The 24090-nt window shown below is 39.0% G+C and overlaps 1 protein-coding gene across 1 annotated transcript in view; it reads left to right on the top strand.

Annotated features, from left to right (window-relative positions):
* Positions 1-3545: 3545 nt before the first annotated feature.
* The window catches only part of NLK (nemo like kinase), a 129364-nt gene continuing 108819 nt past the window's right edge, over positions 3546-24090 (top strand). The window contains exon 1 of the mRNA XM_005907241.3: positions 3546-5144. Coding sequence (XP_005907303.2) covers positions 4687-5144 — 458 coding nt within the window. The 5' untranslated portion in view covers positions 3546-4686. The remainder of the gene's footprint in view (positions 5145-24090) is intronic.

The following is a 24090-nucleotide window of genomic DNA, read 5'->3' as shown; positions in this document are numbered from 1 at the left end:
GAGAGCTCCTTCCTGAAAGAGTCTATTAATTTGCATCTCCCTGGGGTTCCCTGGTTGTTCAGACAGTGAAGAATCTGACTGTGGTGCAGGAGACCCAAGTTAAATCCCTGGGTCGGGAAGATACCCTGAAAATGGAATGGCTACCCACTCCAGTATTCTTGCCTGGAGAATCCCATGGACAGAGAAGACGAGGGGGCTACAGTCCATGGGGTCTCAAAGAGTCAGACACGACTGAGTGATTAACACTTCACTTTTTATTTCTGTATTGTTGAACCTAGTGCAATATCTAGATATAGTTGGTGTTCAGTAAATATTTGTGGCAGGAAAAAATAGCTCTTCATATGCAATAACTTTCTGGTGGTTTGGATGTATTTATTTCACATGCATTGAGCCCTTTCTAGGTCCCAGGTACTATACTAGAGAGTCAAGAGTAAAAGTTTCAGTCAGTCAGTCAATTCAGTTGCTCAGTTGTGTCCGACTCTTTTCGACCCCATGAATCGCAGCACGCCAGGCCTCCCTGTCCATCACCAACTCCCAGAGTTCACCCAAACTCATGTCCATCGAGTAGGTGATGCCGTCCAGCCATCTCATCCTCTGTTGTCCCCTTCTCCTCCTGACCCCAATCCCTCCCAGGATCAGAGTCTTTTCCAAAGAGTAAACTCTTTGCATGAGGTGGCCAAAGTATTGGAGTTTCAGCCTTAGCATCAGTCCTTCCAAAGAAATCCCAGGACTGATCTCCTTTAGAATGGATTGGTTGGATCTCCTTGCAGTCCAAGGGAGTCTCAAGAGTCTTCTCCAACACCTTAGGAAGACTCAAAAAAAAAAAAAAAAGAATACAGTCCCTTTGCTCTAGGCCAGTGCTTCTCAAACTTCAGTGCATGTAAGAATCACCTGGAGGGCTTATTAAACAGATCCCTGCCCCTCCCACCCCAAGATTCTGATTGAAAGAGAATGAACATATATTGTCAGGAACTTTAAAGTTAGTTAAATTGCCTAAATCATTCAGCTAGTGAATAGCAGAGCTTGGATTGGCACCCACTTCTGCTCTCAGAAATACATACAAATCTTTATTGCCTTCACCTTTTAGACACGGCTCAAGGAACCAGACTCAAGGAACACTGGGTGGAACAGAGAAGCTTCCTGTCCTGGTCAAACTCAGTAAACAATGAAAATTAAAAGAGTTCTCAAAATAAATAAATAAACAGTTCTCAGTGCTATGAGGGATGTAGTGCCATGGAAATATTTAAGAGAAACACGTATTCTACCATAGGGTTAGGGAAATCTTTTCAGAAAGAGAAGTGAAGACCAGAAGTATAAGTTAGAATGGGAGTTGGGAGTGTTTGGAGCTGATGATATGCATGAAGGCAACAAACCATTTGAGAAACTGAAAGAAATGCAGAATGTCTGGAGTATATAAGGCTGTGAAGGGAGGCAGGAACCAGATCCAGCTGGGCTATTTAGACTTATTGACTTTTTCAAGGATAGGGGTGTGGTCAGACTTGTGTTTTTAAAAGATTGTAATGCTCTCAGTGGATGAGAGATTAGAGGAGAGCTATCCTATAGGTAGGGAAAGTGAAAGTTGCTCATTTGTGTCTGACTCTTTGCGACCCAGGCCAGAGTACTGGAGTGTGTAGCCATTCCCTTCTCCAGGGGATCTTCCCAAACCAGGGATGGAACCCAGGTTCCTGCAATCTCCCACATTGCAGGCAGATTCTGTACCAGCTGAGCCACCAAGGAAGCCCTGTAGACAGGGAGATCGTAATTAAAGATGCTACAATGGCACCCCACTCCAGTACTCTTGCCTGGAAAATCCCATGGACGGAGGAGCCTGGTAGGCTGCAGTCCAATGGGGTCGCTAAGAGTCAGACATGACTAAGCGATTTCATTTTCACTTTTCACTTTCATGCATTGGAGAAGGAAATAGCAAACCACTCCAGTATTCTTGCCTGGAGAATCCCAGGGACAGAGGAGCCTAGTGGGCTGCCGTCTATGGGGCTGCACAGAGTCGGACACGACTGAAGCGACTTAGCAGCAGCAGCAGCAGCAGAGGCATGCATTTAGGTAATACTGTGGTAACTGCGGAGAAGGGTGTGTGTGTGTATGTGTGTGTTTGATAGAAAGTGATGCTGTTAGTCGCTCCGTTGTGTCTGACTCTTTGGGACCCCGTGAACTCTAGCCCACCAGAGCTGATTTCTCAAGGCAAGAATACTGGAGTGGGTTGTCATTGCCTTCTCCAGGGGATCTTCCTGAGCCAGGGGTCGAACCTGAGTCTCCAACATTGCGGGCACAGTCTTCACCATCTAAGCCATGAGGGAAGCCCATGTGTTTAAGTGTTCAGAAGTGTTTAAGACTTGATGATTGATTAGAAGGGAAGGAGTGGGCAGGCAGGAGAGAAATCAATGATGATTTCCAGGGTTCTGAGTGCACAGTTTTAGTAAGGGTAAGGTCTGTAAGCTTATTATTTCGTATTTTTAAAGAAAAGTAGATTTAGGTAAGTGAGGTTATGTGAAAGTAAACTTTATTTTAGTAAACTTTCAATGACTAGAATTTATTAGAAAGTATGGGATAGAATTTATTAGAAAGTATGGGATAAAATTACAGTCTTTGTGGTTAGGTTTATTATTTTTGTTGTTTTAATTATATCTATAGGCCTATTGTTCCATGAGCGTGTTAGTTGTGAAAACTGGACATAATGTCTTTTTGCCACTAAGAGGATTAGCCATGGAAGACCAGCTATAGGTTATGAACCATCAGTCTTTGAGTTTCTTTTGTGATCGCCCTGATGAATAACCTTGATTGAGTTTCTGAAGCTCGACATCCCCTCTTGGCGCCACCTATTTCTCCACACCTGAAGTCTCTAAAAGGGATAGTAGATGGTTCCTATCAATGGATGATTTGGACTCCGCCTTCTTCCTCTAGGTCCCGCCCTCTTCCCTGAAACCACACCCCCTTTCAGTTGGCCCGCCCCTTGAGGAGGTCGTCGCTGATATGACAGCGATTTTCCACAATCCTGACCTATAGGAGATCGGAAGGGTGGGACCGAAATCAATTTCCTTTTTCATTTGTCAAATCAAATGTCTATCTGGTTCCAGTCTCAGCCCACTTCCTCTTCAAGCCAATGATTGGTTGCTCTGTTCTTGCTCCCCGGCTCACGATTGGTTCTTTCGTTCCAACCCTCTCTTCCAGCTTTTGCAGGCGGGATTAGCACGCAGCTTCCTGCTCCTGCCAAAAAAATAAAAGAAGAAAAAGAAAAGAGGAGAGAGGCGAAAGAAAATGTCACGGAGATCTTTGGTGTTTAATTCGCTTTTGGCCTTGTCGGTCAGGCCCAACTCTGCCTTTTGATTGGTTTTTCTATCTGCCCATCCTGGGTCGGGGCGGGATTTCCCCAGGAGACCCACATCTTGTCGCCACTGGCCGAACAGTGCGCCTGTCTGAAGCTGCCGGCCCAGGATTGGAGGCGGACGCGGACAGGTGGGCGTGGATTGGCTAGGGCAGCCGGTCAGTGTGAGGCGGGGGCGGGGCCTCGGCGGCTGGTTGCGCGTGTCCGCCGCTGGCTCCGCTCTATCCGGCTTTGCTAGGGGAGGTGAGTCCGGCCGCGGCGGCACCGGCGGCTGAGGAGGCGGCGGCTGAGGAGAAAGCGGCCACAGCGGCTGAGGAGAAAGCGGCCGCGGGGACGGAAGCCGGGTGGGGGGGAGGGGGGGAGACGGAGCAGCCTTGAGCCCTGCGGGGGCCGTCGCGCGGGGGGACCCACCCGCTCTCCCCCCCAACCCTCCTCAGCAGAAGCAGCCGGCGGCGGGGGCAGGAGTCAGTCCGCTTCCGACTGCACCCCGCCCGCCTCCCGGGGCTCCCATTCTTTGGCCCCGGGACCCTAACCTCCTCCCGGGGCGGTTCCCTCTGTCTCGGCGTCCGAGTGCTGCCCACCTCTCTTTCATTCCTCCCCGCACCTCCTTACCTTCACTTTGCCCCGGTTCTCTTTCTCCTCTCTGTCCTGCCCTGTCGCCTCCTCTGCTCACTCTGTCCCTCCTGCCTCCTTCCCTGGCTCTTTTCTGTTCGGGAAAGTTTAGTCCCCCCCGCTCCAATCAGGTCAACCTGACGAGGAGTAGGGGGAGATGTAGGAAGGCCTGAGAGTTCGAGGGGGGGGCAGCTGGTTTCCCTGAACATTTCCCCCCATCTTTTCACTTTGGGGTGGTGGAATTTTTTTCAGTTGCATTTTTGAGGAGGTGGTAGGTGTTTAGAAAAGGATGTGGGAATGGAAGGGGTAGATGAGTCAAGCCTCTTACAAGATTCCAAGGGTGGTGTGTTACCTGATCCTTTTCGCGTGTGGAGTTCAGGAGGTCGGGAGGTTTGGCCTTCATTCCCACATTCAAAGTTGGAACCTCCCCCGAATTAAGCATGGAGTTTTAGTATCCACTTGTGGCAGGAAACCTGGGGGGAAGGGGTCCCTTTTTCCTTTTTCTTTTTCTTTTATTTTTTTGGGGGGGCAACCCACACCCTTCCACACACGCTCACCCCCAACTTAAACACCAAGATCCTCTAACTTGTCTGGATTGACTGATGAAGACATAAAGCCAGTTCCGCTCCATGTTTTTTGGAGGTGGAGTGAGTGGTTTTTTCCTTCATTTTTAAATGGCCAAATGACAGCTTGACCCAGTTTGCTTTCCAATCAAAGGGCATTTTTTTTTTTGAATGTCTCTTTGTGGCGCAAGAGCCAACGCAAAAATGATGGCGGCTTACAATGGCGGTACATCTGCGGCAGCAGCAGGGCACCACCACCACCATCACCACCACCTTCCACACCTCCCTCCTCCTCACCTTCACCACCACCACCACCCTCAGCACCATCTTCATCCCGGGTCGGCTGCTGCGGTCCACCCCGTGCAGCAGCATACTTCCTCGGCAGCTGCGGCAGCCGCCGCCGCAGCCGCAGCTGCAGCCATGTTAAACCCTGGGCAACAGCAGCCTTACTTCCCATCACCGGCACCGGGTCAGGCTCCGGGACCAGCTGCAGCAGCCCCAGCTCAGGTACAGGCTGCCGCAGCTGCCACAGTTAAGGCGCACCATCATCAGCACTCGCATCATCCACAACAGCAGCTGGATATTGAGCCGGATAGACCTATTGGATATGGAGCCTTTGGTGTCGTCTGGTGAGTATCCAAGGAAGAATCACGACTTCTGGTTTCTTCTCAAGGTTGCTGGGCAAGGCCTTTTCTCATGGTTTTTCTCCATGTCGACCCAAGTGGAACAAGCTGCTCAACTATAGGAAGTCACCCTTCATTACCTGGTAAAAGGGGCCTGATGGCATTGGCTGTCTAGGCTTAAGCTTTGAAGTCCTGGCCAGTTTTGGTGGAGCACCCTCTGTTGAACTCACAGAAGTTTGTTGTCTACCAGACTTACAGCGTAGGACCTAAGGAAGCCACTGAATGGAGAATCAGTAAATAGGTGAATGCATGGAACGCTTATTCCTCTACAGACCTTGGCCGTCCCTCATGTTTGATTGAGTTTGAATCAGTTGCCCAGTTGGAGCAGATGTCACAACTGACCCAAACTGGATTCCTTACCATTGTCTGGTCGTTGGGGTATACTTTCCACAACTATTTTGCTCTTTCTCTCTCTTCATTCCTTAATTTGTGATCGCGATCCCCAAAGGAAGATAGGGTTCATATTTGAACCAGTTAAGTCGTTTCGTGAGTGAGTGGTTTATTTTAAACCATAAAGCTACAGTTGGGAAGTATGTAGCTTTAGCCTTTTGATAAGAATGCATTAAATATAGCATCACACATGAGTACCACAATTGAGGTCAGTAGACTGTAACTATGCGGTGGCCCACATTCAGTGTAATGTTTTAGTGTCATTTAGTGGCTTGTAAGTTGCTCTTATCCCTTGGTTGGTTGCTGTAGTAGGGAGTGTGCTTTTAAAACATGAAACTGGTCTATTCTTGGTGCGGCTAGTATAAATTTTTTTAAAGTCTGAGGGCTTCTTAAATGCAACATTTTGTCATTTTGTCTATTCTTTTTAGGAAGATTAGTAGTTTATAGTAAAATGTGTTTATCATTGTAGGGTCCTGTTTCTATCAAAACTAGAGTGAACTGAGTTTTTCTCCCCAAGGAGTAAGTATTCTGGTGTGAATAGATGAATTGATGTTTTCAGTGCTTCAAAAATAGATTCCTTCAACTATATCCTGATTTAAAAAAAGAAAAGATTCTTGTTAATGTCTAGAAAAGCCCCCATCACCTAGAGAAAATGAACTCTTTGGAACTAGCCTGGTAAGCGTCTCCTTTGATCGTTGCTTTTCAGGCTGTAATTGATATGAATTTCATTTTTGCATTACATCTGGCCATCTTTATTTACATTTCAGATTTTATAAACTAGGCTACTAAGTGATCCAATCTATCTTTTTTTAACCTGGTAAAGTCCAGTGTTTTCCCAGTGAGCTCTCCAAGGAGGTTGCTGCTGCAGTGCTCTGTTCTCCAAGGTGTGTGGGATTCCTGGTGGGAAAGAGGGTAGCCGGTAATGGTGCCTCTTCAGTCTCTGCTCAGGGACCTGCCTGTTCTTGCCTTCCTGTCTTCCCTTCCATATCCTATCCTCAGGGACTACACGGTGAACTGCTATTCCTTGTCTAACCCTGGAGGATTTCAAAGCTGAGGGGAGGAAAAAGATTGTAATTTTGTCATTGATTTACTGAGAATTTGTTTGGATTTTCTTAGACCTGGATGCTCTTTAGTTTTAGTGCTTTGCATACAGTGCTAAGAACTGGAGATGTGCTGACAAGGAAATGGGTTGCAGGATTCTGGACTGTGTTCTAAAGGTGTTATTTGCTCTTCATTTCTATCAACTGGTGATGGGGTTTGTAGAAGTTTTAACTTAAAGTTGGTGCTAAGGGAATTTCTTTTTTCTTTTTTTTCAAGGGAAGGGAGATAAGGAACTGGAGTGCTGAAACATATCCCACAGCAAACATCCTGGTAGTGGTGTTCTAAATTACCAGTACATGAAAATCCAAATGCTTGATTTGAATCCATTCTAGATTCTTTCCTTGACTGACCCCTTCTACCACCCATGGAGTTCATTCCGTGCACTTGAAGCGCCTCCATTTGTGACCGTCTTCCACTGTGCACCAGTGGTTTTGTACTTGCCCTGTCTGATCACATTTGTGAGCCCAATGAGGGTAGTGACTGGGCCTGCTAGAGTACTTTTTTTCTCCGCAGCACAGTGCTGTGGCATCTTTGCTGCTTGGTTACTTGATCTCCTGGTCAGGCCTTCTTTGTTCTTTAACCAAGTTTTTCTACTTAGCTGCATTGAATGTTTTTATCAGCTGTTACAGGTGAAATACAATTCGGTATGAAAAAAAAGGAAAAGAGTTCCAGGTGTGTGTTTTAGTATGCAAATACTTTTCTATTTTTGTATTTACATATTTATAACTTGCTGTCTGAATTGCTTATTATATTTGAAATTTAATTGCTGTATGACCCAAGTAAGATTGTTAAAACTAGAAATTTGAATGACAGACCACAGTGAATTGCCCTAGTATTTTCAAACCCAAGCTGAAGATGTTAGTGAGCTTTTTTTACTTTTTAACTAACTGTGAAGATTTTTCTTTTTAATTTAGAAGGCACTTAATGACTCTGAAACAACTATTTTCTAAAGTGGTTAAAGTAGAACGTAAAAATATTCTCCTAATGACACATCATTTAATTCAAAGCACCACATAACTACTTGGGCATTATAAGATTCACTTAGACTCAAATATGTTTAATGCATTTTGCAAGTATTTTCCTTCTGTCATGGCATATGAGCGGAAACTGTATGCGCGCTCGTTTCTTTTTCTGGACGTGTACCCAGTGGTACTGAACTGATAGCTAAGTGTTGCTTATGATTTTGAGGGATATTGTTGTTCCTCCATGTACACAAGGAGAGATATTTGTAGGGGTGATGCAGCATTTTACCATTCTGATTTCTCACTGAACAATTTAGTCTACCAGGCTTGATTTATCTTTCTGCTGAATTTAACTATTGGAATAACTTATCAGTATTGGACAGTTGTGTAAAAGTAGTGAATTACCTATTAGCTTGCTGGTAAAGGTGGTGCTTTGACAGTTCAATTAAGGTTTCATTAACAACTGTCTGCTGTGCTTTATCTCAAAGTAAAGATTCCAGTTTACCTAGTAATATGATCATGGAGTAGCCTGAGATACATTCATTGCCAGCGATAGAATATTGTTCATGGGTTATCAAAGCATCATATATAATTTGACCTTCTTTATCAGATAACAAGGCTTCCAAATGCCCTTATGGATATTTTCACAATGCAAAACCAAAGCACAAAACAACTCACAGACAGAAACCTGACTTGTTCTGTGAGAATGTCAATATCTTTTTGTCTGTAGTTAACATTTGCCAGATGGAAAGTAAGTTAGGTTGTTCTTAAAGATGTAACAACTTTGGGACAAAGAGTATTACAACATAAAGCCTTCAGGGGCTCTTGAAGTGTATACTTTTGAGAATTGGAGGAAACTGACCGCATGAGAAAGGTTTGAGAACTGCAGAACCCAAGCAGTTTTGACTTTGGCAGCCAAAAATACCAGACTGAATTAATGGTACATATTGCTACCTTGATGATTTATGAAATCAGCATTTTTTACTGTCTGGGATTGCATTCAGTTTGTTGCCTTTGTTCTCCAAGTTAAATTGGAGAACTTTGAATTGTATTACTCTAATACTTTCAGCAGGTTACTTTTATATGAACTTTGAAACTCAAGCATCACTGTAGTGATACTTACTAGCTGTGTGATCTTGATACATTGTTTAACCTCTCTCTGTTTCTCATCTATAAAGTAAGGATAATAATAGCATTCATTTCATTCCATTGGTTTGAGGATTAAATGAAGGTAATCCTTGTAAACCATTGAGTATATTGTTTAGCACACAGTAAGCACTCAATAAATGTTAGCTGTTTTTTATTGTGGTTATTATTGGTAGGAAAATCAAACTTGTGTAAATGTTCATAGATGTGGCTTCACATATGGTCAGATTTATCAGGTAGAATCAAAATGCAGGCTATGAAATTCTCCAGGCAAGAATACTGGAGTGGGTAGCCATTCCCTGTTTCCAGGGGAGTCTTCCAGACCCAGGGATCGAACCCAGTTCTGCACTGCAGGCAGTGTCTTTACCGTTTGAGCCACCAGAGAAGCCCACTGTTTTTAGAGGCATGACTTTAAATACCTAGAGTGTCCTCTTAGTTCTGCTATATGCCAAGGGGTTGAATTTAGAGTTAGGGTAAAGTATTCTGTTGTCTCAATTAATTAAAAGCAAATGCATTTTTTAAAAGCACAATATGTATGTTTACATGGACTTGTTACATAAAGTCCATATGTTACATGGACTTTACATGTTCTAGCCAGATCATCTGTACTCGTTTAGGCAGTATTATAGATTTCCATACCTGGAAGGAAATTAATTTTTTTTTCCCCTCAGAATGTAACAAATGAAGGACATCCTTGTTGTCAAAGTTCACCTTTAGTGGAGATTCATTTTACTTGTGTATGGATGAACAGGTGTGAATTGTTAAAGACGATCCCAGTGAGGTGGGGGAAATATGTATGGTTTAATGAAAAATTACTCAGTGTAAATCCTTTTTGCGTGGCAGGGATTGTCTAGCTTCCTCATCTTGTGAAAATTAGAGGCATCATGTATTTTCTGATGTTTTCTCCAGTCCTCTTACTCCCCAAGTAGCAAACTGAAATTTGGAAAATTGAGGAATGCTTTTGGGGATAATTTTGGGAAAATGCTGGCGTTAGTTGCATCAGAAAGAGTAGTAGACTAAAGTGTATTTTGTTATTAGCTGCCTTTTCCAGGTTAGGAATCTGTAGCATTGAGAAGTTGGTCTATCAGCCAAGATTAACAGCCACAGCTGGATTCTTTGGTGGGGGTGGGGGGGGGCTGCTTTGTGAAAAGAGCTTTGAAGAACCAGAGCCTGCACCATAAAAAGGAAACGGTTGCTCTTCTAGACATAACAAAGCAGCCGTGTGAAACTAGAAATGTGGAAATCTATATTGTTAGTTTTAAGTACAAACGAACTTACTTTTAGAAACTGCAGGTTCATGGTCATAAAGTCGAGGAGGCAGAGAGAGAGAATAAAAGGAACACAGTCTAATGACAGTGAACTGGTTTCTTGGTCACTGAAAGTCCATAACCTGTAACATTGGAAGTCATGTTGTAGTTGGGCTCCTGGACAAGATTATGCAAATATTATTCAAAAACCCAAAATGAAACAAAACCTAAACACAACAAAAGAAATTTGGCTTATCCTTAGGGGAAATTTTTATGTTCTATTGACTATCAGCTTAGAAGAAAAAATTTTTTTCCTAAAAAAAATACATTTCAGAAGGAATTGCCTTTTCAAACAAGCTAAAACAACAGTCTCCCTCAGAACTACTTGCAACTTCTTTTAGCTATCAGTTGTTACCACTGGTGCATGTCCTGAAAAAGAAATAGTGGTATATATAGTTCTCTTTTATATGCTGTGCTAGGAGAATATTTGCAAAATACATTAACTGAATATTTGAATTCTGGAATTTAACCCTCAAAGCATCGGCAATTGTATTGGTGTTGTTCCTTATACAAAAGGCTGTCTTCTAATGGAATGCTAGAATATTTTATTATCTTCACAACTTGGAGCATTAGGGTTTCACTGACTTCTATATGTAGAATTGAGTCTATTCTTGGTGGTTCTTATTAGATTTGTTGCTGTCCTAGCATTTCAAGCATCAACTGTTTATATAATATGCTGATTTGATTTCTTTGATGCAAATTGTCAAGGCCAAAGAAACTTTTCCATTTGTCATCCAACCAAACAGAAAAAAGTCATTGAGTAGAAGTTCTTTACATTATATTTGGGTTTTACTTGCAATTCCCTGTGCTTCCGTAATACTCAGGTGCATTATTTGTTGATTGGGTCATCTAATGCAGATCAACAATGATTGTCTAACTAAAATAGCTTGTCAGTTTGATCCTTTTGTTGCTTGGGGGTAACACACAGAGTGCCTTAGGCAATAGTTGTAATACTGTCAATAAGCACGTGACAAACCATCATAGACCTAGCTGGTAGTTCTGAGGTACCTAGCTCAGAACTTTTTCAGAAAAAAATCTGGCACTCTGACATTTCGAAAAGATGAACTCTCAGGAAACTGTAGTGAGTTCAGATTTAATAGTTAATTGTAGTGGTGTGAATAGAGAGACTCTGTACAGGGATGTCTGCCTTTAAAGATGATTGGTGATCTTTACCTAAACCGTTTCACATCTTGTGCTTTGAATAAGTTTGGCTAATTGAATCATACAGAAGGTTTTGGCATGGCTGGAGGTCACTGGTCTTGTCAACCTGCTACAGAGCAGCACTATTGTAGGCTTTAATGAGGATATTTAGTTGTATAAATAATTTCACAGACTTCTTTCAAGTTTCTGCTGTGCTTGGGATATAAAGATGTTTAAGTCATGATATTGCCCTGAAGGTGTTTACAGTTAAAGAAACAGTATGAACTGATACATCCTTGCTCTCAAGAGAGTCTTGATGGAGAATTGAAACCAAATTTGAAACCGTCAAATAAAAATGTAAGGACAGATTATTTTCACTTGTTCTTATAATACTCATTGACTATGTGTTGACTGTTTGCCAGGCACTGTGCTGGATGATAAAGATTTAAAGGCGATTATGATCTAGTGGGGGAGAGGGATTTGTAAATGGTTAGTTACAATTCACTGCCGTAGGTGCAGCAATAGAGACACTCCCTGGGAATACAGAGGAGGGATTTCTTTGGAAGGTACGGATGCTTCCTCGAAGAGATAAATACCTCAACAGAGTTTTAAGAATAAAAGTTTTAAAAAAAGTCAACTAACGGGGAAGGGAATTATTGGTGGATGGGCCCTTATAAGGGAGACTTACAGGGCTGGAGCTGCTGAATATCAATTGCAGTGCAGGTGACAGGAGATGAGGGTGGAGATGCAAATCCTGAAGAGGTTGGAGCATCCTGCTGAAGAGATAAGACACCATTGGTACTTGGGAGAGGGGAAAAAGAAAACTTTTTTTTTTTTTTAATTTAAAGCCCCTTTATAACATGCAGTACATAAACAGATATGCAGCATATCTGTGGTATTAAAATTTCATTGAGGGGAGAGCAATTGGAAAATGTCTGAAAACGCTCCTGGGGGCAGGAAATAATGAAAAAGGTTGAAACATTAGGAATGGCAGCCACTGGAAGTTTTTAAGTAAGAGTGACCGTTTAGATAGGATTTTTTTTTTTTCAAGGCTATGTAAGTGGAAGTAGAGATAGCTGAGGTCTGGGCCTTAGGGAATGTTCTCAGTTGTAGATGGAAGAAATTATTGGAGATGGAACTAAGGGTAATCAGATAGGAAAATATTAGTGATTGACAACCTGCACATGGGAAAAGATTGTTAGGAAGATGGGAGTAATCTTTGATGCAGATAAAGTCAAAGAAAATGAGGATGGAAAAAGGTCATTAAATTTTGCAAGTAGATCACAGGAGAGAATGTGTATGATTCCCCCCGACATATATATATATATTTGGTTCTAAAGAATGTCTCCAGTATTAACAGCACGTTTATTGTTAATAAAATTCTCCCAAATCCCAAGTTGTTATTTCTAGTTTATTAAACCAGAAAATTTGATGTTTATCATAGTCAAGGTACCATTTCCTTGGCAAGATTATTTCTTTTTAATGACAAGGTAGTAAAGTACTAACTAAACTTGTTAGGAGACAAGGTTCTGGTCCCTGCTGCCAACAGCTCTATGACCTTGATTAAGTTATTTGACTTTTCTGAGTCTTGGTTCCCTCATTTATAAAATCCTGTGTTGCCTCAATACACAGTTGACCCTTGAACAACATGGGTTTGAACTGTGTAGATCTACTTAATATGCAGATTTTCAAAAATAAATATATTGGAAACTTGAGATTTGTGACAGTTTGAAAAACTCACAGATGAAGCCTGTAGTCTAGAAATATCAAAAGAATTAAGTAAAAGGTATGTCGTGAAGGCGTAAGATAGGTATAGATACTAGTCTTTTCCTTATACAGGCGTAAGGTGAATGATATTAATATAGAATTACTAGTGTATTAGTTTTCTTATTGTTTTAACTTTGTTTTCAAAGAATTAATTACCATACAGTATGCCCCACCTCCTTTCACTCATAGTTGGAGAAACAGTATCAGCCTAGCATCACAGGTAAGTGTCTTTTTAAAACATGTGTTTCCAGCACTCATATTGGTTAAACTAGTCTGCCGTAAAGCTACCATATTACTGCTTCTTTGTTATCAATGCATGAATAGTTATACCTGTAAAGAAATGTTTCTTTTTCACATTATCTTTTCATTTTGGATGTCTAGTGTTAGTGATACGTGTAATACATACAGTGTTTTGTATCATATAAGACAATATTGATGAAGGTACTGACAGATGATTAATCTTGTAAATAGCACTAAAAATATATTTTCTCTTCTTTATGATTTTCTTAACATTTTCTTTAATTTGCTTTGTGGTAAGAATTCAGTATATTGTATGTATAACAAACAAAAAGTGTTAATCGATTTTTTAGATTATCAGTAAGGCTTCCTTTCAGTCAGCCATAGGCTACTAGAAGTTACGTCTAGGGGGAATCAGAAGTTAATACATAGATTTTTTACTGCACTGGGCAGGGATCAGCACCCTTAACCTTCACATTGTTCAAGGGCCAACTATATAATGCAAACCACGTAACACAGTGTTAAATTTTCTACGTTAAAAATGTAAAAAGAAACAAATGAAATTAATTTTAGTAATCTATTTTATTTAACTCAATATATCCAAAATATTATCATTTTAACATGTTACTACTATAAAAATCATTAGATATTTTACATTTTTTTCCCATATAAAATATACTAGACCCAGTGTTTATGTTAGCACTTAGAACACTTCTCAGTTTGGACTGACCAAATTTCAAGCGTTCAGTAGCCCAGTGACTATTGACTGGCTTATTGACCAGCCCAGTTCTAGAATGTCTTTAGCCTCTGTCGAATTGTATGCTCATCTCTGGACCCGTCACTGTCAGTGTGGATAAGGTTACTTTAAAGCAGTCAGGTCCACTCCTGGAGATGGAGTCAGTTATAAGTGGGACGGATGAATTCCAGCAACGAATGCTGGGAAAATAGTCATTAAATGAGCAAGAACACATTCATCTAACTTATGTCAGACTCAGAAGAACTTGACTCAGTGTGTTTATAGAGCAAAGTGGAGTAATGTTCTTTGTAGAGAAGTTGTCCTGCCTGCCCTGAATTATTTGGAGTGATTTCCTTTTCTGAAGCCCTGTTTGCTTAAAGTAGCAGAAGGTAAAATTGGTACCTGATCCTTGTCATGTTTGCTTTCTTTGCCAGTTAGATCAGATATCCTCCATTGATTTCTTTTCTTTCCTCTCAGTGTTGTGGTTTTGTTATCTAAAGTTCTCAGTCTTGTCTTCAGTTTAAGTAATATAGAGCTCAGTATTGTCAGGCAGTAAACTTACAGGAGAATGGACAACACAGATACTTTTTTGTTTATCCATTCCTTGACCTAAAATTCTTGCTCTGAGCTACAGAGAAAAGGTGAAGGGGGAGACCTTTGAACAAATAGATAAAATTAGTCATTTGACCCAGATTGCAGCTATTTTTTTTTTTTCTGTCTGCATAGATAAAAACCATCCTCCAATTTACATAAGCAGGTGATTTTTCTTACATGCTAATTTTCTTAATCTACCATGGCAGAGAGCTACAGATTTGCAAATTGTGTAAGTAAATTGAAATAAAGGTGACTTATTTCACTTTATTATCTTACCAGTACAGAATTACCCCAAGGGTGCAATTATCAGGTGATTGTCAGATTGCACATCTAAGCTAACAGGCAACCCAGTGCAAAGTTTTTTTTCTCACTTCTCTTCCTTCTCTCTTTAATTTTTAAAATAGGAAACTATTGATTTCTGTATTTACTTTGACAGAGCTAGATATTTAGTAACACAGATGTGAGGAAATTTGAGCTTTTATTAAAAATAACCCAGAAACCATAAAAATTGACAGGTAATGGTACTGGCCAGAAAAAGCATACTTGGTTTGGATTTGAATTGCCCAGGAATTAGGTGAGAACCTTCAACTGTATTTAATTGGTAGCTTCCTTTGTGTTCCTTGTCCCAGGTTCTGCATGTTAATAGTATTTGAGGTTATTGTGAAGATAACTGGGTGTGTACTAAGGCCAGTGTTCAAAATAAATATTGATGCATTCTTTTAAAAACCAAACCATGTTAATTACAACATGGTTTAAAATGGCATTTCAGTAAGATTGAAATTTTAGAAAGGTTTTAGGGGCTCTTTTCACAGATGATTCATGAGGACAAATTAACGTCAATCAATAGTGTCTTCTTTTATTAAGATATTCCAATTTTAACTTAGTAATTAATGCTACATATTTAATCCCTCAGATGTTACTGTATTGTTTACTTGTGATATGTGTGGAGATTAAATTATACTTCCTGTACCTTTGAAGTAATGACTTAAAAATGAATCATAATTTTCAGCTAGCAGCTAGTTAAAAGGTTGGCCAGTCTTTTTATCCCAGTACTTAAATATTATTATTTCTTTGCAGGTTAAAGAAAAGTAGTTTAGATGAAATGAACTTTGAGAACAAAAGGCAGTTAAAGAATGACCTGAGCAGAACATTTAAGTACAAAAGGACAGGATGGTTAAATAGTTAAGAGCCTGTACTCTGATGACTGCCTGGATATAAATCTTAACTCTGCCCCTTATTAGTTGTGGGCAAATTATTTAACCTCTGGTTGTCATGTGTAAAATGGAGATAGTAAATAATGGTATATCTGTTGCATAGGGTTGTGTGAGGATTCAGTGAATCGATGTATATGTAAAGCCTTAGAACTGTGCTTGGCACTTAGGTATACATTAGCTGTCATTATTATCAGTTTCAGTACTCATGAAAAAATGCAGTACCTCCTTAAGTTTACTAACCTAGGGCAGGTAACCAACAGCTTTTGAATGATTATGATAGGTATCAAGTTAATGACTATACCAGAGATTTTTTTTCTGATTAACACCCAACTGTTTTCAAAAAATTCTTTCCATTTCTAGAATGCCTTCCAAAGGTAAAATTTCCTTTAGCACATAAGAGGAGGGTTTTTCCTTGCTTATCAACTCCCTCCTTTCACTCTATTATCAAAATAATAATATGTTTGTTGTAGGAAACTTGGAGAATACAGAAAAGCTATATTTAACCTGTAGCTCAGAGATAGCCACTAATAGTATTTTGGTATAATTTTTTTCAATTTTTAAAATCTGGAATGTGTGCATTTATAATAAAGTTTTAAACTTTGGGATCATGATTATTGTGTGCTTACAATGTGGTATCCTATTTGTTTCACCAACATTACAAAGGTAGATTTTGGCCATTTTTTCCCTCTTTGAGAGCTAGTTTTTTCTTTCTCACAAACCTAGAGCCCTATCTGAACGGAATTACAGAGTTGGGAGATACTTTAGAATGCATCTAGTGTAACTGCCTCATTTTATGTGGGAAAATTGAGACGCAGAGAAGCTAAGAGGTTTGTTCAAGGTCATACAACTGGTAGGAGGCTGAGCCAGAACCTTTGCGCCTTTGCTGTTTTACCAGTAATACCTGTCCAAGTTAATGCCCATTGAAAGTGGAGGAAGTGTTCTTCGAAAAGCAAACAAACAAAAAGAATAAAAAACAAAAATCCTATAAATGAAACCAAGAACAATGCTTCTGAAAGAAAAAACGACAATATTTAGAATACTCTGTTGGGCAGTTTTTGTGTGCCAGTGACTAAGGTTTCTGGTAAAAGTTTGATGTTACGAGCTACAGGGCTTTTGAAAATAGCTCACTCTTTATGTATGTATTACATGCACGTTCTGTATCTGCTTTGAGGCTATCATGCCTCTCCCCCTTTTATTTTTTGAAAAATTTTAAGTCTCAGAAAACTTGAAAGAAATGTACAGTGATACTCCCATAAACCTTTCTTCTAGATTAACATTTTGTGACTTTTTGCTTTATCTACTTCAAGGCTGTTTTTACGGAACTTTGAGATTGGGTTTCGATTAAATTTAGACTTACAGTGTTAAGAAATTTATGGTCACTGCATCAACTCACTGTTCCATGTAATAAGTTTTGTAAGATCTCCAACTAGAGAAGGAACTGGAAGTTTTCAAGCTTGTGACTTTTTGGAATGCTATTTATTCTCTTAATACTTAAAACAAAATTCAGTGTGAATCAAATGTGCAACTGAAACATACCAGTCAAAACTAGGCTTCAGGCAGAATAGAAATATTCCATTCGGCAGAGTTTTTCTTTTTTTGTGGTATTTATCTCAAATTGAGAATTAAAGGGACATTTTCAAATTAAGAACCTAAGATCTGGTTTCACAATTTTATGACAGAGGACATGATTGAGGATATTAGATTGTTGAAGCTAAATTTTAAGTTACTGTATTTTTTTTCTTTTTTAAGGAAATTACCCTAATACAGTCACATGAGCTGATGATGTTGTGATTTGTGTCACCCAATTCACTGCTCTGTATTTTTCAGTACCAAATAATTCCTTTGTTAAATTCATTTTCAGTAAATGAGCCATTGTTTCCCAAAGGGTAATGATTCTTTCTATATATAGCACAAATCCCTAAGAGAGAGATTTTAAAGTTTAAAATATTAACAATTAGAAATGGTTGAAATCATCACTGTGTATATGAAAAGGGCTGCTGCTGTGTTTGCTCCTTGGGCTACAATGAAATATTTTGTTAACCAGAAACCCCAACTGGACAGCAAGTCTTTGAAAGTATTTTGGCTTATGTGCAAAAGTGAGTTGTTTTATTGCATCCACCCAACTTTTACATTGCATAGTTTCATAACATAAACACCTAGAATGAGTCTAAATCTAAACGACCTGAGACCGGTCAGGAAGATCAATGCAACTGACACTGGTTTACTTGATGGTACTTGGTAGTAGTATCTGCAAATAAACCACTGACTTCTTAAAGTACCTCAGCGGGAAAGACATTAAAATAGGGACACTGTGGTGTTTTAACTGGTGTAAGATACTGAAGATGTTACCAACACACATCAGGTTGTCTCTGTAGGTGGGCAGATGTTTTTTTTTTTAATTTTGATTTTCTTTTAAGTGAAAATCAATCTGTTTCTGTCTCTCCTTCTCAGTATTAATCAAAGCAAATGCTTATAATCACTTATGATACATTCTGTACCCACTAATCCACTAAAAATGATGAGAGCTTCAAAGGCTGGGGCCATGTCTCTTTTGTGTCTCCAGAACCTATTGTGGTCATTGGTGGGTACTTACTACGTGCTTGTTGTTGAAAGTGGCTAATGCTAAGTTTGTACATGATGGTGACTGTCAAAGAAGAGTAGTATCGCTGGCTGTTGCCATTATGTAGATCCCTACTTCCTCATGAAATGAATTTTTATGAGAAAACAGTGATGTTTAGACTGTCTCGTAGTGACTTTTGTATTCTTATGTTTGGATTTTTTTTTCTTAAGAGTAAAGAGCCCTGATCTAAAAATAATATACAATAACCAACTATTTACCAAAATAGCCCTTTATTTTTATAATCTACATTAAAGTAAGAATGCTGTTAAATTGTTTAGGAAAAATAACAATTCTCAGTGCAGTACTGTCATCTTATGTTGAGAAATAGAAACTGTATTTCAAGTGTCACTTAATACATCAAAACATTTGAAAGCAGTCTGTGATGCTAACACCCCCCAATACTAAGCTCCTTATTCTGTTCTATAAATTTATGAATAAATTGCAGATTAGTGTGTACTAGAGATCTTCTTAAAGTTAGTGAGAAAGAATGGCTTATTTCTGTGTTGTGCTGGTTTATGCTTAACAGCAGGGTCTCTGAAAAATTAAAAAACTCTAGTTTGTAGGGCTTGCCAGTTCCTGTGGTCCTATAATGGCCGGTTTCAGGCTACCAAGCTGAAGTCACTAAATGCTGAATTGGAAAAACAGAGTAGCACACCATCGTAAACAGTTTTCACCATAAATCATTCTGAAATAATTAGGACTTGTTATTTCTGAGTATTTATTACCTTTATTTTAATTATAATTTGTTTCCTTATTAGTTTATATAATTTAATTTTTTTATAATTTTTCACAGTCAGCTTTGCAGAATTCCAGAAAATGTGACTGTCTCTCAGGAGCCATTCTGAGCCAGCTCCAGTGAACCCCTGATTTATTTCATGTGTTTGTTGGGGTGTTTAGCTGGTGTTGGGGAGTGAGGAAGTTACATCCTTACTCATCATGAACAAAAATAAAGTCCAAGTGGATTAAAAATTTAAATGGAAAAAAACAAAGCCAAAAAGTAAGAAGAAAGTAATATATAATTATTTATCATCTTGGAAGGAAAAGATGTATTGCCTTGATTTCAAAGCAAGAAAAAGAACATCAGGTTTGTCTGTGTAGAAATTTAAGATGTGTGTTTGGTAAAATGCATTATTAAAAAAGTCTGAAAGAAAAGACAAAAAGACCTCCAGAAAAACCTCCCAGATTGAAAGCAACCTAAATGTCTCTGAATGGTGAACTGGTTAACTTTGAAAAATGCTCATAATTTATTACGTGAAAATCAATGTCAAAGATCATCCCCTTTAAAAAAAAATTCGCTTCTATGTTCAAGGAAAGTCTGAAAAGATTTCTGCCAGCAATGGTTATTACAGTGAGGTGGCAGTAAAGTGGATTTTCACTTTGGATTTTATAGTAATAGGGCTTCAATGGTGGCTCAGACAGTAAAGAATCTGCCTGCAGTAGAGAAGACCTGGGTTCAATTCCTGGGTCAGGAAGATCACCTGGAGAAGGGAATGGCAACCCACTCCAGTATTACTGCCTGGGAAATCCCATGGACAGAGGAGCCTGGCAGGCTGCAGCCCATGGGATCACAAAGAGTCAGACTTAAAAGAAACACTAAGAATTTCTTTATTGTAAACATGAAGTACAAGAAGTACAATAATAGCATCCCTCTTTTTAGAGGAGGAAGCTATAGCTCAGAAAGGTCTGACTTGTCTCAGTGTTCATAGCTAACAAAATGATAAAAAAGGCCTCACCCAGGCCTGTGCTCTTTAAACAGACAAACAAATGTAATATTGATATATATAAAAGATACGTGATAGAAGTTAAAAGAATAATTAAAAAGTGTACATGAACCCACAACCTAGCCTAAGAAATAGAACATAAAATCAACCCTGTTGAGGCTGCCCTTAAAACATATCCACCCCATCACTCTGCCTTACTTCCCCTGCCAAGGGGAAACCACTTTCTTGAGATATAATTCACATTAAGCAATTTGCCTAAACTATACAATTTAATGTTTTTTTAAAGCATATTTACAGTAAATTAAGTTTAGACCATTTTTATCACCACTACAAGAAACCTCATACCTATTAGCAAATTGCTTCCATTACCCCTTCCCCTGCAACTGTTAACCTCTCTGTCTCTCTAGATTTGCCTATTCTGAACATTTGAAGTTGTTAAGTTCTTTGTGTATTCTAGATACCTTTATCAAATATTTGATTTGTAAATATATTCTCCTATTCTTGTCTTTAACTTTCTTGATGGTGTCCTTTGAAGCATAGAAGTTTTTTTTTTTTTTTTTTTTAATTTTTATGAAGTCCAATTTATTTGTCTTTTGCTCTTTTGGTGTCATATTTAAGAAGGTTTTGCATAATCCAGGTCATGAAGATTTATACTTCTGTTTTCTTCTAAGAGTTTTATAGTTCTAGCTCTTATATAGTTAGGTTTGTGATCCATTTTGAATTAATTTCTGTATGGTGTGAGGTAGGGAGTACAACTTCATTGTTTTGCATGTGGGTATCTACTTGTCTCATTGCCATTTGTTGAAAAGACTAATTATTTTCTAATTGAATGCCCTTGGCCTTGTTGTTGAAAATTAGTTGACCATAAGACACTCCCAACTTTGATTGTTTTAAGATTGTCTTGACTTACTCTAGGTCTCTACACTTTCATATGAATTTTAGGATCAGCTTGCTACTTGCTACAAAAGAGAGAGAGATGGCATTTTGTTGGGGATTACATTGAACTGTAAATCAGCTTGGGGAATTTTGTCATTTTAGCAGTATTAAGTCTTCTAATCCAGAACATGGGATGTTTTTCTATTTGTTTAGATCTTCTTTAATTTCTTCAACAATTTTGCTTTCAGAGTATGTTTTACACTTTGTTAAATTTATTCTTCAGGTGTTTTTTGTTTTTTGTTTTTTTTTTCATTGTTTTCAGTGATATTGTAATTGCTTTCTTAATTTCATTTAATCTTGCCCTGCAACCTGGTGGAACATGTTTTTGTTAGTGTTAATGGTTTATAAATATATTTCTCATGATTTCCTATATACAGTGTCATGTCACCTGCGAAGTTTTACTTTTTCTTTCCAGTTTTGCTGCTTTATTTTCTTGCCTAATTTCTAGGGCAAGAGTAGACTTCCTTGTTTGTTCCTGATCTTAAGGAGAACTCATTCAGTTTTTCTCTGCTGAGTGTGTTAGCTGTGGGTTTTTCCAGATGCTCCATATCAGATTGAGAAAGTTCTCTTTTATCCCTCATTTAAGTGTTTTTTTATCATGAATGGGTGTTAAACATTAATTAAAAAAATTTTTTTTAGAATGTAGTTGATTTACAATGTCGTGTTAGTTTCTCCTATACTGCAAAGTATATCAGTTATACATATATCCACTCTTTTTTAGACTATTTTCCCATATAGGTCATTGTTGTGCTAAGTCACTCAGTCGTGTCCAACTCCTTGCAACCCCATGGACTGTAGCCCGCCAGGCTCCTCTGTCCATGAGGATTCTCCAGGCAAAAATACTGGAGTGGATTGCCATGCCCTCCTGCAGGGGAATCTTCCCAACCCAGGGATTGAACCCAGGTCTCCCACATTGCAGGTGGATTCCTTATCTTCTGAGCCACCAGGGAAACCCATGAATACTAGAGTGGGTAGCGTATCCCTTCTCCAGGCATTCTTCCCTACACAGCAATTGAACTGGGATCTCCTGCATTGCAGGCAGATTCTTCACCAGCTGAGCTACCAGGAAAGCCCCATGTAGGTCATTACAGAATTTTAAGAAGTGTTCTCTGTGCTATGCAGTAGGTCCTTATTAGTTATCTGTATTATGTATGCTATGCTATGCTATGCTAAGTCACTTCAGTCATGTCCGACTCTGTGCGACCCCATAGACGGCAGCCCACCAGGATCCCCTGTCCCTGGAATTCTCCAGGCAACAACACTGGAGTGGGTTGCCATTTCCTTCTCCAATGCAGGAAAGTGAAAAGTGAAAGTGAAGTCGCTCAGTCGTGTCCGACTCTTAGCAACCCCATGGATTGCAGCCTAACAGGCTCCTCCATCCATGGGATTTTCCAAGCAAGAGTCCTGGAGTGGGGTGCCATTGGCTTCTCCTGTATTATGTATAATGAACATTAATTGATTTTTAAATATTGATTCAACCTCACTTTCCTGAGATAAGTCCCAGTTAATCACCGTATATAATCTGCTTTAGCTTTTTGTTTGTTTTAAATAGACTTTAGTTTTTAGGTTTTAGTTTAAAACCTAAACCTTGACTTTGACTGAAAAGTTAAACAAAAAATACAGAGAGTTTCTGTAAACTCACTGATCCTGGTCATGCACAGCCTCCTCCACTAAGAACATCCTGAACCAGAGTGATACATTTGTTACAGTCGATGAACCCACACTGACACATCATCATCCCCCAAAGTGTGTATTTTTTTACATTAGGTACTACTTACTCTTGGTAAGGTACTACTCTTGGTAGTACAGTGAATGGGTTTTGACAAATGTATTCAGCATTGTAGTATCATGCAGAATAGTTTCACTGCCCTAAAAATCCTCTATGCTGCATGCATTCATTATCCCTCCCTCCGAATCCCCAGCAACTGCTGATCTTTTACTGCCTCCATAGTTTTCCTTTTTCGTGTCATGTAGTTCGAATCATGTAATATGAAGCCTTTTCAGACTGACTTCTTTCACTTCCTGATATGCATCTAAGGTTCTTCCATGTCTATGGCTTGATAGCTCATTTCTTTGAGTGCTAAATAATATTCTGTTTAGTCCCTGGCCAAAGAACTAAAATCTCGCATACTGCAATAAATAAATAAAGTGCTTTAAATTCCATAAAGAAAGATATGAATAGAGAATGCAGTATAAGTAAATTTGGTTCCCTTTTCTAATTTAAAAATATGACAAAGAATTGAGATGAATTTGTTTTATTCTTTTTCAGTATTTTAGTGAATCTTTGAGGGAACTGATGATAAAAGTTTATGCAGAATCTTTATACTTTAGAGCATGTTGTCCCATTTATTCAGGCTCCTCAAGCCAGAGGAAACTTTGAACAGGGTTTAATATAAAAATGATTCTTTGCAGTATGCTTTTAAAATTCTTCTCTAGCTAACTTTATGGTGTCCATGGTAGATTCAAAGATATTTACATAAGTTTAACCACTTTATTTACATTACCAAATACAAATGATTCTTTTCTATTAAATGTTTTTCTCTTAATTTAAACTGTAATTATTCTGAACCTGAGTTTTCTGAACTTGAGTTCTGAGAAATTTCATTTTAGGGAATAACCCCTGACTTTTAATACTGAGCACCTGCTGTTATTTAAAAGCTGCATCCTCAGATAACTAATTCTTAATAAACATGGTCTGTAAGAGATGGTGGTAGAAATAGTTTTATATAGATTTCTCCAGTGGTTCCATCTGTTGAGAGTTGGATGTTTGAAGTACTAGTTTTTCCAGTTTTAGCATTTTACTGTTCTGTAATTCTATGGTATATTTATAGTTAGAAGAAACTTGAAAAAAGACATTTTAAAAATAATGGTTTTGAATGATCCCGGAGATAATTTTTCTGACGCCTTAGTTTTGATGAAAGTGGCAGCAGCTAATTTGTATGAAATTTCTGTATCACCTGAGTCCCTAACCTACATGCATGCATGGTTAGACGTGTTTGACTCTTTGCAATCCCCTGGACA

This window comes from Bos mutus, chromosome 19 (genome assembly GCF_027580195.1).
Source record: "Bos mutus isolate GX-2022 chromosome 19, NWIPB_WYAK_1.1, whole genome shotgun sequence".
NCBI lineage: Eukaryota > Metazoa > Chordata > Mammalia > Artiodactyla > Bovidae > Bos > Bos mutus.
The sequence above is the reverse complement of the archived record's forward strand: the minus strand, read 5'-3'. Positions and strand labels throughout refer to the sequence as shown.